This window comes from Pygocentrus nattereri, chromosome 7, assembly GCF_015220715.1.
Source record: "Pygocentrus nattereri isolate fPygNat1 chromosome 7, fPygNat1.pri, whole genome shotgun sequence".
Lineage (NCBI taxonomy): Eukaryota > Metazoa > Chordata > Actinopteri > Characiformes > Serrasalmidae > Pygocentrus > Pygocentrus nattereri.
This window is the reverse complement of record NC_051217.1, coordinates 3,634,958-3,647,876: the sequence shown is the minus strand read 5'-3', so window position 1 is coordinate 3,647,876 and position 12,919 is coordinate 3,634,958. Positions and strand designations below refer to the sequence as shown.

The window sequence follows — 12,919 nt, the reverse complement described above, 5'->3', positions numbered from 1 at the left end:
ATTAAAACAGAACAAGCTGTATTGAACACCTCTTAGATTGGACCCTGCACCTATTTTAGTGGATCTGGATCCACCTCTTGCAAACCACTCAACATATTGTAAAAAAAAGTTGTAAAGTTAACTAAAATTAGTGCGCAGTGTTGCCTTGTTCTACAGTCCTGCTACTGGGCATGCAGGGAAAAAAACAGCAATAGAAACAACACTGATGCTGTTTATCACTCACAAGTGCACTGATATTGCTGTGATTCCTCATTCCGTTAAAGATTTTACTAATGCTCAGCTAAACCTCTGGATTGTGAGTAGTACCAGTGCCAGAACTCTTATTTTTCATGGGTGCCACAAATTCATTGGTGGGCCAAACCTCGAATTTCAGTCTTAAAGTAGTAACATCACCATACTAGAAGGCATCTGCTACATGTCACAAAAGCTCAGAACCCACAACAGAAAGAAATTCACGATTCAAGATTTAAGAGTTTTATTGTCATATGCACAGCAGATACAGGCAGTTACACTGTACAATGAAATTCATACTTTGCTGTTCCTCCATTCACCAAATATACTCTTAAGAGAATAATAAAAAAAAAGAAAATATAAGAATGACTCTAAAAACAGTAGTAAAAAGTAAAAGTAAAAATGTACGGTATGAAAGTTGAAATAAAATTAAAGTTACACGTGCGTATGTGCAAATATGTAGAGCAGCTGTTCATAAAGTGCATCAAGTAACAGATAACAGCATGCTTTGATAAGTTATGTCCAACATAATATTATTTGGTTATATACAGTATGTTATATGAAAAATTTGTTTAGTTATTAGTTAAATGGACCCTTTTATTTGTCAATATCAAATGTTACATATTTTTTTTAACCTGTGATTTTTGTTCATTTGCACTACTACCACTGCTTGGGACATTAATCCACTTTGAGCGCTCACACATTAGAATCTGTATGATGCAAGAGTTTTTGTTTAATGCTTAAGTGCCTTGGTGACACCCATGTTACTTGCAAAGTTTAATCCTATGGAAAAACCCCACTTTTTTTTTTTTGTTGTTATGGGATGTCCCCCCGCCACATTAGCCAGCTGGATCCATCACTGCTCAGTGTTTCGCACCTCATCATTCACAAATTAAACCCTGTGCTTGACCCCTATATTGAGGGGTTCTGGTTACTGTACATTTACTTGAGGAACCGGTACATAAAGAAACAAAAAGTGGAAACCAGAAAGAACAAATAGTTCACTGTATACAAAGTTATTCTGGCTGTTTAGATGATCTCTACCATGATGACAAAGCCCCCATCCACAGGGCATGAGAGCATAATGGTAACTAGCTATGAAAACACCGCAGTAGTCTCAGAAGGGTTTTGACATCCATTCATAATAATAATAATAACAATTATTTATTTTTATATAGCGTTTTATCAAGGACGCTTACAATTCAAAGTACATAGATAACACACTTAACACAGACAACAAGAGCACAATAATACAAACAAAAAGACAAGGCAGTATATAGGAGGTCATATGAAAGAGCATAACAGACTGAGGGCAGGTTATGAGTTTGGTGAGGCAGACCAGTTTATAGAAGAAATGCTGGATAATGACAGGGTCAGACATTGAAGGCATGAGGGAGGTTATAGGCAAGTGCGAAAAGATAAGATTTCAGGTTAGACTTGAATATGGAGAGTGAGTTGGATTGTCTGACCAGTAGTGGAAGAGAGAGATTTATACAATTATGATGTAGACAGTTCATAAGATTTAGGGGTTATAGATCTACCCAGTCAAATAGGAATGGACTATGTATTATTATGAAATTTGATTTGTTTTCTGTGAGTGCTGTCGTGTGTATTATGGCCAATGAAAACCAAAACCTGTCAAGCAAGCCCTGCCTTATTTCATCAGCCTTCCAATCACTGCTTAGCAACCGTTGCTACCCTAAGTTGACTCCAGCCTGTGGTTCATTACCAGCATCTGTCATGTTTGTACCTAGCGTGAGAACACCTAGTCCTCGGTTGTGTTGAAAGGGTTTTATGAGATTCAGCGAGGCAAAAGCAACGAGACTACCCAATCAGCAGTGTCTCAGAACAGCTGAGATTTGGCCACAGAGGTAACAGCCTGCTCTGCTTCTCTGTATTAGACGCTACGCTGCCCAGAGCAACTTTGCCATCTCGAGATGTTAAGGTATACAACACACATACTATAACATACGACATAGCTGTGATATAAATGTAACGGTTTATGAAGGTAATTAACAGATTATACATATTTTTTATTTAGACCTCTCATAAAGTTGCTAGTGAAGTCAACATTCTTTGGCCAGGTCCAGTAGCTGCTACATTAGCCATTAAATGAAAAATTAAAGTTGTACTGTGTTACTTCAACATACTCCAACCAACATGAACAAAATTGAACAGTGAACAAAATTCACTGTTAATTATCATATTGATGATGTAGCATTATGTAACATAATTAAGAAATCAACATACAATTGGCTGTATTTTTATTTTTCTCATTAACTGTATGAGTAACCTAGATTTCCTGTAAGCTAGAGTTTGGTAGAGACTATATATATATATATATATATATATATATATATATATATATATATATATATATATATATATCCATCCATCCATTTTCTAAGCCGCTTCTCCGTCAGGGTCGCGGGGGGGAGCTGGAGCCTATCCCAGCAGTCATCGGGCGGAAGGCAGGATACACCCTGGACAGGTCGCCAGTCCATCGCAGTATATATATATATTTATATAAAATATAGAGTATATGTTCATTGTGTACTTTTTCAGCAATCAGTCAGGATTGAGATGTTAGAGAAAAAAAAAGAAGAGCAGGTAAATAAAATAAAATCTGATTTAGTATAGTATTCACCGTGTATTTTCAGCCTAAAAAAACATGTAAATAAATAGTTTTTAAATCATTCATTAAATGATTAAATGGATTGGAACTGGTTAATGAGTTAAATCAATGTCTGGAAACAGTAACAGCAGTTTATAAAAGAATGAGTGGATGGAAAAGGAACCAACAAAACGAAAAGGTGCATAACAGATATGGGTTGGTACAGTGGAGCAGTTACAGGGAACAAATTGAGGAGAAACTGACAGTTGATGTAATAAATATTCAACAGTTTATTCACAGTGAGATGTAGGTCACTTTTGTACAAAATTACCTCACTAAAATTTTCATCCTAGCTACAGCCCTGCGCTAGGGGTCACTGAGTGGTTTAATGAGTATGGATATTATGTATTTCATATGGCATGGCCTTTGCATGGTTTGCCATCTTTCACTAACTTATCTTGCTCTAGTTGTTTTTTTTACAGTTCACTCCTCAAAAGGAGTGAACTGTAAAAGCACAGGGGGATGAGGGGCTGTGTTAAACCTTGAACGTTACATGATTTGCATTTATTGTTAAGCACCAGCATCTCCTGGTTTTAGTTCTAAAAAAAAATTTGTTAGGAATCTACGAGAGTTTTAATTCTCCTGAGTTCAAAAGCGTTTAAAGACTAAGCTTATCAATACTAAATAATGAAACGAACACCAGCACAATAGGTATTTGATTCTTTGTTTTTTTCCAGCCTTGAATTAAAGCTGACAGTATGTACTTCAGCCTCATAGTACTTGTTTCATTTCAATCCAGCGTGCTATGTGCGTCAAATGAGTCAAAACAAAATTTAAGTTGCTGTCCAGTTACTTAAGTATCTGCCAAATCAAAAGCTCCCTGTTGTGTCATATGATTTGCATCTTGCCACATCTCTGAAGGCACTCTTCATAGTAAAGCATGAATTCAAGTAGAGATTCATTATCAAGTTGTTGGATGTGCAGCTTGTTAGGAGTACGCTATGGGGCTTCTCTCTCTTCCCTGCATGGGTGTACAAGTGCCTGTGATTGAGTCATCTTAAAGCCAACCCTGTTTGAGCAGTGTGCATATGCAAATGAAGTATGTTTATTTAGAAGTGAGTTGACCAATGGTATGCTCAGGAGGTGCATACATGTGTGAGCGCACCCATGTAATCATATGCCAGAGCTGACCCTGCACTGGCAGCGTCTAATTGCTCCGTACGAAATCTCACAAAATGTGCCTCTGGTTGTCAGTTCAAAGTCAGTTGAGGCTCTTTGAACGGGCGCAGGCACTCGCAGTTTCTCCCTGCTCTTATTACCAGCCCAATGGGAGAACGGCCATTAAAATCTCTTTTCAATTAAAGCTATTTATAGAGGCTGATTCAGTGAACAAATGTTCTCTTCCCCAAACCCCCCCCCACCCCCACCCCCGTTGTTCATGGGTTTTAATGACTAATGAGGCAGAGCCCTCAGGTCTGCTCTGTTTGCTGGCCAGCAGTGCGGCCAGCCTGAGATGAGGCGAGAGAAACAGAGAGGGGGATGCTTTTGTTGCTGCAGAAAACATCATTACAGACAGAACCCAGGTAAACAGTTGGAGGATTCTGATTATGGCTCCACCACAGAGCGTTTAGTATAGCGAAAGATTGGCACTGGGGGTACGTAATCGCCTGTCCGACACAGATAACGTGTCATTCTAAGCATTATGAAGCATTATGTCCAAATCAGGCAGTGGACAGAGGCTTTGCTACATGCTTAGGACAACAGCAGCGCCGCCCAGGTCAGCGCAGCAGCTCTAGAAAGATGACCTCTCATTGTCTAAAGCCAAGCACATGCTCTGTGACTAATGCATTTTGCCGGGTAGGAGGACATAATAGTTATTATTTAACCTCCTTCAAGAAGGCCTTGAGTGCTTTTTGTCCTTAATTGTACCCTGTCACCCCTAAGAGATAAAAAAGGAGAGAGAGAGAGAGAGAGAGTCTTTGAATCTATGCTAGTGGGAGGGGAGCAATGCTTCTGTAGAAAACAAAAGCAGGAAAAATGTACAAAAGATTGCTTAAATATGACACATTACCAAACTGCTGGCACCACTTTTACAAATGTTATTGCACGCTATCTGAGAACAATTTCTTTCCCACTAGCTGGATTACATAATAGCTTTTTTGAGTGTGTTAACACTGATGTATTGAATACACCACTTGGTGTGTAGTATAGTTCTCCTGAGCACCGACTTGGTGGACTGCTTGTATCTATATGTTCCCTGTATGCAACAGTGTGTACGTGGCCCTCTAACTGGGATAATGAGGTACTAATGAGCCCCACTGTTAGCACATTAAAGGCCCAGACTTCAGAGAGGGCCCAGCAGGAGATGGTGGACTACTGTCGTACACAGCCCAGAACTGGTGGCCCCTTGCAGGGGAAGCAGTCTGGGGCAAGAGGGTGGGAGGCTGGAGGATATCTAAGAGACTTGGTTTGTGTGGGAGGAGATGATGGTAGGGAAAACGGACATGACTGGAGCCCAGCGGTTAGAAGCTGCTACAGGTGTGTGTGTGTGTTTGTGTGTGTGTATTGTGTAGATCTGAAAGCAGGGCCAGCTCTATTTTTTTGGGGACCCTAAGCAGGAATTTTGGGGGGCTCTTCATTTTGCTAGCTGACGTACTATAAAATTAGATGCTAACTAATAACAGTGACTACCAAAATCTGTATACATTGTATACATACACTGTATACATAAATTTACAACAGTTGTGTAACTACTAATAGTGTATTACTGGTGATGATTTGTTTGGGGTTCTAATGGATCACCTTCTCAGCATTCTGGATCCAGAGGTTTGTCTCACAATGCAGTATTTCTTGCTTACCAAGTTAACTTTAAGCAAAGTTGGTTCTAACTCTGATGGCAGTGGTGACAGTGATGTTTCTTTGCTGTTATAAATGCTTGACTTAATACATATTTAGATAGTATGTCTTATTTATCTTCTTTGGCGACTTCTCATGTTTCACACAATTGGCTGTGCGTCTGTACATCTCACTTTCATGTGCACATACATGAGGATTAATCACAGCCTGAGTATCTAAACCTAGAATTAATCGCAGCCTGAGTATCTAAACCTAGAATTAATCACAGCCTGAGTATCTACACCTAGAATTAATCACAGCCTGAGTATCTAAACCTAGAATTAATCACAGCCTGAGTATCTACACCAGGGCTAACAGAGAAAGTCGTTAACCGATGTAAAACATGTTACCCACATTTGTTTGTCAGGTTTTGTGATGGTGAAAATCAGAGAGTTTAACTTTCTTCATTAGATAGACCCCAGATCCACTACTTCTCGTTGCCCAACAAAGGGCAGAGCTAAACGAGCCAAACCAAAAACAGCAAAAAAGTACAAAGTATAGCTTGATCCTTAAGCTTTTTTCCATTTTTTCAAACCAGGTCCAGATTATTTTTGAGACATGATTAACTAGTTGCTTTTTTCCCCTCACTCAAGTTTCTTAAGCAATATAATGGTACACTAATAATCCAGAAATTGTTAGGCGGCTCTGAGCAGCTGCTTGTGTTACTTATTAGGTAGAGTTGGTGTTCTAACGATGTATATTACCCATCGAGCAGTCCTAATGAGCCTGCACATGCCATTGGTATAGTAGTAACTTGGTGCTTCCAACTTCTTGTGTTTTTAATGTTAATTTAGTATGGACTCAGCTTATAATGACCTCTTTACCCCATTGATCAGGTGATTTAGGCTATCAAAATATCCTAATTATTCTTTTAATGCTGGTAACATTTTCTGATAAGGGGATTTAGGCTTTTAAAGTGTACTACCTACGCATTTCAATGCTGGTAGTATGTTCTCATGGGCTTCCTTAGGCTCTCAAATGATCCTACCTAGAGCTTCAATGCTAGTAATATTTTCTGATAAAATGATTTAGTCGATCCAATTATCCTACCTGTGGTTTTATGTTGGATGCTACCTATAGAGAACTGCCTAAAAGGTCCTCTGTGTGTCAGCTGTCAGTTTTTACACTAGCATACTTGTATTTCTTACCGTTAGTCAGTATGTACAAAATGTGCAGATCTATTAATATTATAATAATTATTATATAATAATTTATTAATTAAGTAAGAATAGTAAATGAAAAGGTCATTCAGAGAGGTTTTATGTGAAATGCACCAACATAGAACAACTTACAGAGTCAGAATTGTTCCCAACAGTAGTGACAGGAACCAGATGACCGAAGTGTTTAGTGGTTCTATAAGGTTCTATGGTTGTGAATTTGCTGTCTGATGCCCTTTGGATAGCAAAGGAATATCACCACCACTGTAAAACAAACTAAGGCTTGATCAGTTCTCTATAGCGCACCGTTTCACATCAAAACTCTGTACGACTTTGTTTACATCTTAACAGTTGAAATATGCAATGATTTTTTAAAAATTTGGCTGAATTCTTCTCACCAGGTTTTTTTAAGAAAGCAATATAACATGATAATCTTTGTGACGGTACTACTTCAGGCATTCAAGATGTCTTTCAATATGTGTGTTTAACTGTGTGTGTGTGTGTGTGTGTGTGTGTAGCATAGAACAGCAAGGCAGCTTGTCTCTTTCTGTTCTGCCCTGGGTGAGGACAGTGGGGAAGCTTGACTCAGTGCCCACAGAAACTGTTGCTCATGGCTTCTCAGCATCACATTATGCCCTAAGGGCAGGGAGTGGGGCATAGCCTTGGCCTGCTCTGCGTTTCCTTTCCACATGACCACTTTGCATAGCTTTCCACAGAACTGTGCATAATGGCCTTTGATTGTCCTGTCGTTATTATCAGGGTTGTGTTACAGTGAAAGGAAAGATAAGCATTTGAACAGGCAATCGCTTATCTGATTATTCATTTAGTTTCGCAGTGGCTCAAAGAAAAGTCTTTTCCTCACAGTTTTAGAAAAAATCAGCCATGGATTGGATATGCGGGAGAAAAAGATGAAGGAAAAAATTAGATTTTTCCACAATGCAATTAGCGTTAGAAGAGGACTCGGTGAGACGTTTCCACAGGAATAATGGAGTTATAGATAGGAAATACTCGGGGTCTCTTTTACTGGTTCAGTGGAGAGAAGAGGTGACTCGAACTCGCCAAAGAAGAAAAGCTTCCGCACTGTAACAGAGCTTATTTAGGTCACACTAGAACATAGAAAACAAATATATATAGTGTCTTGCGAAAGTATTCACCCCCCCCCCCCATGGCTTTTTACCTATTTTGTTACATTACAACCTGTATTTAAATGTTTTTGTATGCGTGTTGTATGTGATGCGTCTGCACAGATTAGACTAAGTGAAATGAGGGGAGAAAAAAAAAAAAAAAAAAATATATATATATATATATATATATATATATATATATAATCTTTGGAAATAAAAAAACTGAAAATTGGCATGTGCATATGTATTCACCCCCTTTGCTATGAAGTTCCAGTGCAACCGATTATCTTCACATGCTTAGTGAAATGAAGTCCACCTGTGTGCAATATAAGTGTCACATGATCTGTCAGTATATACACACCTTTTCTGAAAGACCCTAGAGGCTGCAACACCATTAAGCAAGAGGCACCACTAACCAAACACCACCATGAAGACCAAGATCTCCAAACAAGTCAGGGACAAAGTTGTTGAAAAGTACAAGTCAGGGTTGGGTTATAAAAAAAAATCCCAATCTCTGCTGATCCCCCGGAGTGCCATCAAATCCATTATCATCAAATGGGAAGAACATGGTACCACAACAAACCTGCCAAGAGAGGGCCGCTGACCAAAACTCTCAGACAGCACAAGGAGGTAATTAATCAGAGAGGCAGCACAGAGACCAAAGGTAACCATGAAGGAGCTGCAGATTTCCTAAGCAGAGACTGGAGTATCTGCCCATACGACCACAAAAAGCCATACACTCCATAGACCTGGGCTTTATGGAAGAGTGGCCAGAAAAAAGCCTTTACTTACAGACAAACATAGGAAGGCTTGTTTTGAGTTTGCCAAAAGGCTTGTGGGAGACTCCCCAAATGTATGGAGGAAGGCGCTCTGGTCAGATGAGACCAAAATTGAACTTTTCGGCCACCATGGAAAACGCTATGTCTGGCGCAAAACCAACACATCTCATCACCCCAAGAACACCATCCCCACAGTGAAACATGGTGGTGGCAGCATCATGCTGTGGGGATATTTTTCAGCAGCAGGGACTGGGAAACTGGTCCGAGTCGAGGGGTAGATGGATAGTGCTAAATACAGGGATATTCTTGAGCAAAACCTGTTTCGGTCCATCAGTGATTTGAGACTTTGTCCTGTTGGAAGGTGAACCTCCATCAGTGACCCAAAGCATACTGCTAAAGCAACACTCGAGTGGTTTAAAGGGAAAAGTGTAAACGTATTAGAATGGCCTAGTCAAAGCCCAGACCTTAATCCAATTGAGAATCTGTGGTCAGACTAGAAGATTGCTGTTCACCAGCGGAAACCATCTAACATGAAGGAGCTGGAGACGTTTTGCCTTGAGGAATGGACAAAAAATCCCCGTGGTAAGAGGTGGCAAGCTCATAGAGACTTATCCAAAGTGACTTGCAGCTGTAATTGCTGCAAAAGGTGGCTCTACAAAGTACTGACTTCAAGGGGGTGAACAGTTATGCATATTTTGTGCTATTTGTTGTTTGCTGCACAATAAAAAAGAAAAAAATCTAATGTTCAGAGTTGTAGGCATGTTCTGTACATGAAATGATGCAAACCCTCAAATAATCCATTTTAATTCCAGGTTGTGAGGTACCAAAACATGAAAAATGCCAAGGGGGGTGAATACTTCCGCAAGGCACTGTAAGCCTGTTAAATGTCAGTCTGAGCTAAATGATCACAGGACCCCCACATCACACCCGGGTTTTTACAATTGTTGTAATGCAAAATGAGCACGATCTGCTCTGACATTTGTGTGTGGGTGGGCATACAGCAGGGCTGTATATCAGGACCCTTGCTGTAGTAGTACCACAAGACTCTGAAGTAATGCACCATGGCAGCGGTGCAGCAGCAGCAATTGTGCAGCTGGAAAACAGCTTCATTATACTGGCACGCTGAGCAGAGGCAAAGCTCCATGCTAAATGCTGGCGTTAAGGAAGTGCCGCCGTGGAAAGCAGCAGCAGGAGGAGAGAAAAGTGACGGTGTAAATTCTCCTCTCGCACTCATGTCCTCCCCCTCTCCCTGCCTGCTGGAATGCGAGTAGGGGATGTTTGGGCATTAACAAACATTTCATCTTTCAAGGAAGCCTCCACATACACTTTCATCTTTAACAACTCACTCAAGGCCTGGCTGCGGTGCTGCGTTTAATATTGTGATTTCTAACTTGTCACATTAGGTTGCGGTTCTTCTGAGCTAAGACGTATTCAGGTGCAGCTTTGTAGTGTAGAGATGCAGATCTATAACCATGTTTGAAGACATTTGAGGTCTTGCTGCACCATTTGAAGTCTTTGGCCCTTGGTCACTGCCATGTATTCTCATTTGGAGGCAAGGAGGTCCATCGCTCCACTGTTGCTATGCAACATTGCAGGTACTAGGGATGCATGACAGAGATGAGCAGTTGACTGTCTTCTCTGAATGTTTTGATCTGCTCAGCTGTGCTGCATTTTCGATAGTTTGCAAAGGTAAAATGGAAGGATTCACCAAGTTTTGCACTGGTGTTCACCCTCCAGGACGGTCAGCGGGCAAGACATACTAATATAAAAAACGTAGCAAAAATTATTTACAAAAGCTGAAATGTGAAAATATGAAGGCAGATCTATTAACAAATACATCTTATATTTCCACCGCATTTTTTTTCCAGAAAAATGTTTGATATTATCCATCAAACTGCATAACATGAGTAGTAATAGTAATTTAAACATACATGACTGAGTAACTGAGCACGTTTAAAATTTGTTGATTTTTTTTAATTGTAGGTTGTCAGACACTTCCTGGCAGGTAAATATTGTAGACCCAGAAGGTATAAACAATGTAAATGTAAACCCAAAGCTACAAGATGCTCCCTATACTGTACCTTAAGTGAGTTTTAAAGTACACCATATTCATAACCTCTCTAAGAAGAAAAATACAATAAAAAGCCTGGAATCACAAACGGGTGTATGGGGTCACCGCAGCCCTTTTCACAGTAGTCATAAAACGTAATGTCCACCTGTTCTCGAGGTTTCCCTAGTCGAATCGTGCATTTTTCTTCAGTTACACTGAATACATTTGAAAGCGTGTGTGATTCACTAAAACAGAAGTAAACTAGATTCTCATCTGCGTAGGTTAACAAGCAAGTCGACATTTATTAAAGTACTTTAGACTGTTTAAATGCTGTTTTCTTACTGTGGCAGTTACATTAAATTTTTAAGCTATCAAGAAAGTTGCAGTTTATAGCCATCTGAGGTGTGAACTGTTGTCACAGTGAGGGTTCAACCTGATGAGTTAAAGGAAAAAATATCGTATTTGATTGTATTAATTAATCAAAAAAGTCGATTCCCATTCCGCTGATGGAATGGCCATGATGGGGGCCCTCGTTCTCTAATTAAAGGTACTAAAGATGTGTCCTTGATGGTACCCCCCAGGTAACAATGTTTGTACTCTGAATGGTAGTTTTTCTGAGAACATACTGTATATCACTGCTGTCGTAAGAAAACCTTGTATCTCCAAAATAGTAAGTTTACAGGAGAAGGAAAAAAACGTACTTCACTTTCAGTGTAAGTCAATGGAGCCAGAATTTTTCCCATGTCAATTTGGGTCATTTCTTTTAGGCCACTCATCATAAAATTTACAAACAATGTAAAGAGTAACAGACACTTTCAAATTATGTCAAAAACTGAAAAATGCCAAAAATGGAGATACAAGGTTTTCTTCTGACAGCAACGAATATGCACTTATGTCATGGTACTTACTTCTTTTGGACCTTCTCTCATGCGTCTGTGTTTCTCTCTCTCTCTCTCTCTCTCTCTCTCTCTCTGTCTCTGTCTGTCTCCCTTTCTCTCTCTCTCTCTCTCTCTCTGTCTCTGTCTGTCTCCCTTTCTCTCTCCCTTTCTCTCTCTCTCTCTCTCTCTTGCTGTCTCTCTCTCTCTCTCTCTCTCTCTCTCTCTCTCTCTCTCTGTGTCTCTTTCTCTCTCTCTCTCTCTTTCTTTCTGTCTCTTTCTCCCTTTTGCTGTCTCTCTCTCTCTCTCTCTCTCTCTCTCTCTCTCTCTCTCTGTCTCTGTCTGTCTCCCTTTCTCTCTCCCTTTCTCTCTCTCTCTCTCTCTCTCTCTCTCTCTCCCTCTCTCTGTGTCTCTTTCTCTCTCTCTCTCTCTCTTTCTTTCTGTCTCTTTCTCCTTTTTGCTGTCTCTCTCTCTCTCTCTCTCCCACTGCAGCAGTACTTCACTCTGCTCATCATTACCGATGGTGTGATCAGCGACATGGATGAGACACGCCACGCCATAGTGCAAGCTGCCAAACTGCCCATGTCCATCATCATTATTGGTGTGGGCAATGCCGACTTTGCGGCTATGGAGTTCCTGGACGGAGACATTAGTGTGCTGCGCTCTTACACGGGAGAGGAAGCAGCCCGGGACATAGTGCAGTTTGTCCCATTCAGAGACTTTCGCAACGTGAGTACTTCTCTCATGCACTCATTCTCAGTATGTCTCCAAAATCTTCAAATCTCTGTCCCTGAAGCTCCTACTTCTACTTCACACACTCTTACACCTCTAGTACTGTTATATAAGAGCCCATTTAAGTAAACAGCTCTTTAAAGGCCTACATTATTATTCCAGAGTTAGGTTACAGGTTGCTGCTCTGAGGTATTACGCTGTCAATATTATGCTGTTTAATTTGACCTCAGGGTTTCAGCTTACTCATTTAATCAATACCGCTGGTGCTTCCACGTAGCTTCGTATAGTTGCTTGTTGTTCTGGATGGGCTCCAGTTCCGGAGCACACACGTAAACAGAGCTTTGCGTGGATGTGGGAGTGGGCGTTCTGTGGGCCATGTGACTTCCTCAACAGCAGGAGAGAGCAGACAGCACTCCCTGCGGCACCATTCGCAGCAAATTGAAATTCATTTGAGTAGCTACG

At 40.4% G+C, this 12,919-nt stretch overlaps 1 protein-coding gene across 1 annotated transcript in view; it reads left to right on the top strand.

Moving 5' to 3' along the window:
• Positions 1-12,919, top strand: part of cpne2 (copine II) — a 50,111-nt gene that overhangs the window by 36,475 nt on the left and 717 nt on the right. The window contains exon 15 of the mRNA XM_017691217.2: positions 12,218-12,454. Coding sequence (XP_017546706.1) covers positions 12,218-12,454 — 237 coding nt within the window. The remainder of the gene's footprint in view (positions 1-12,217; positions 12,455-12,919) is intronic.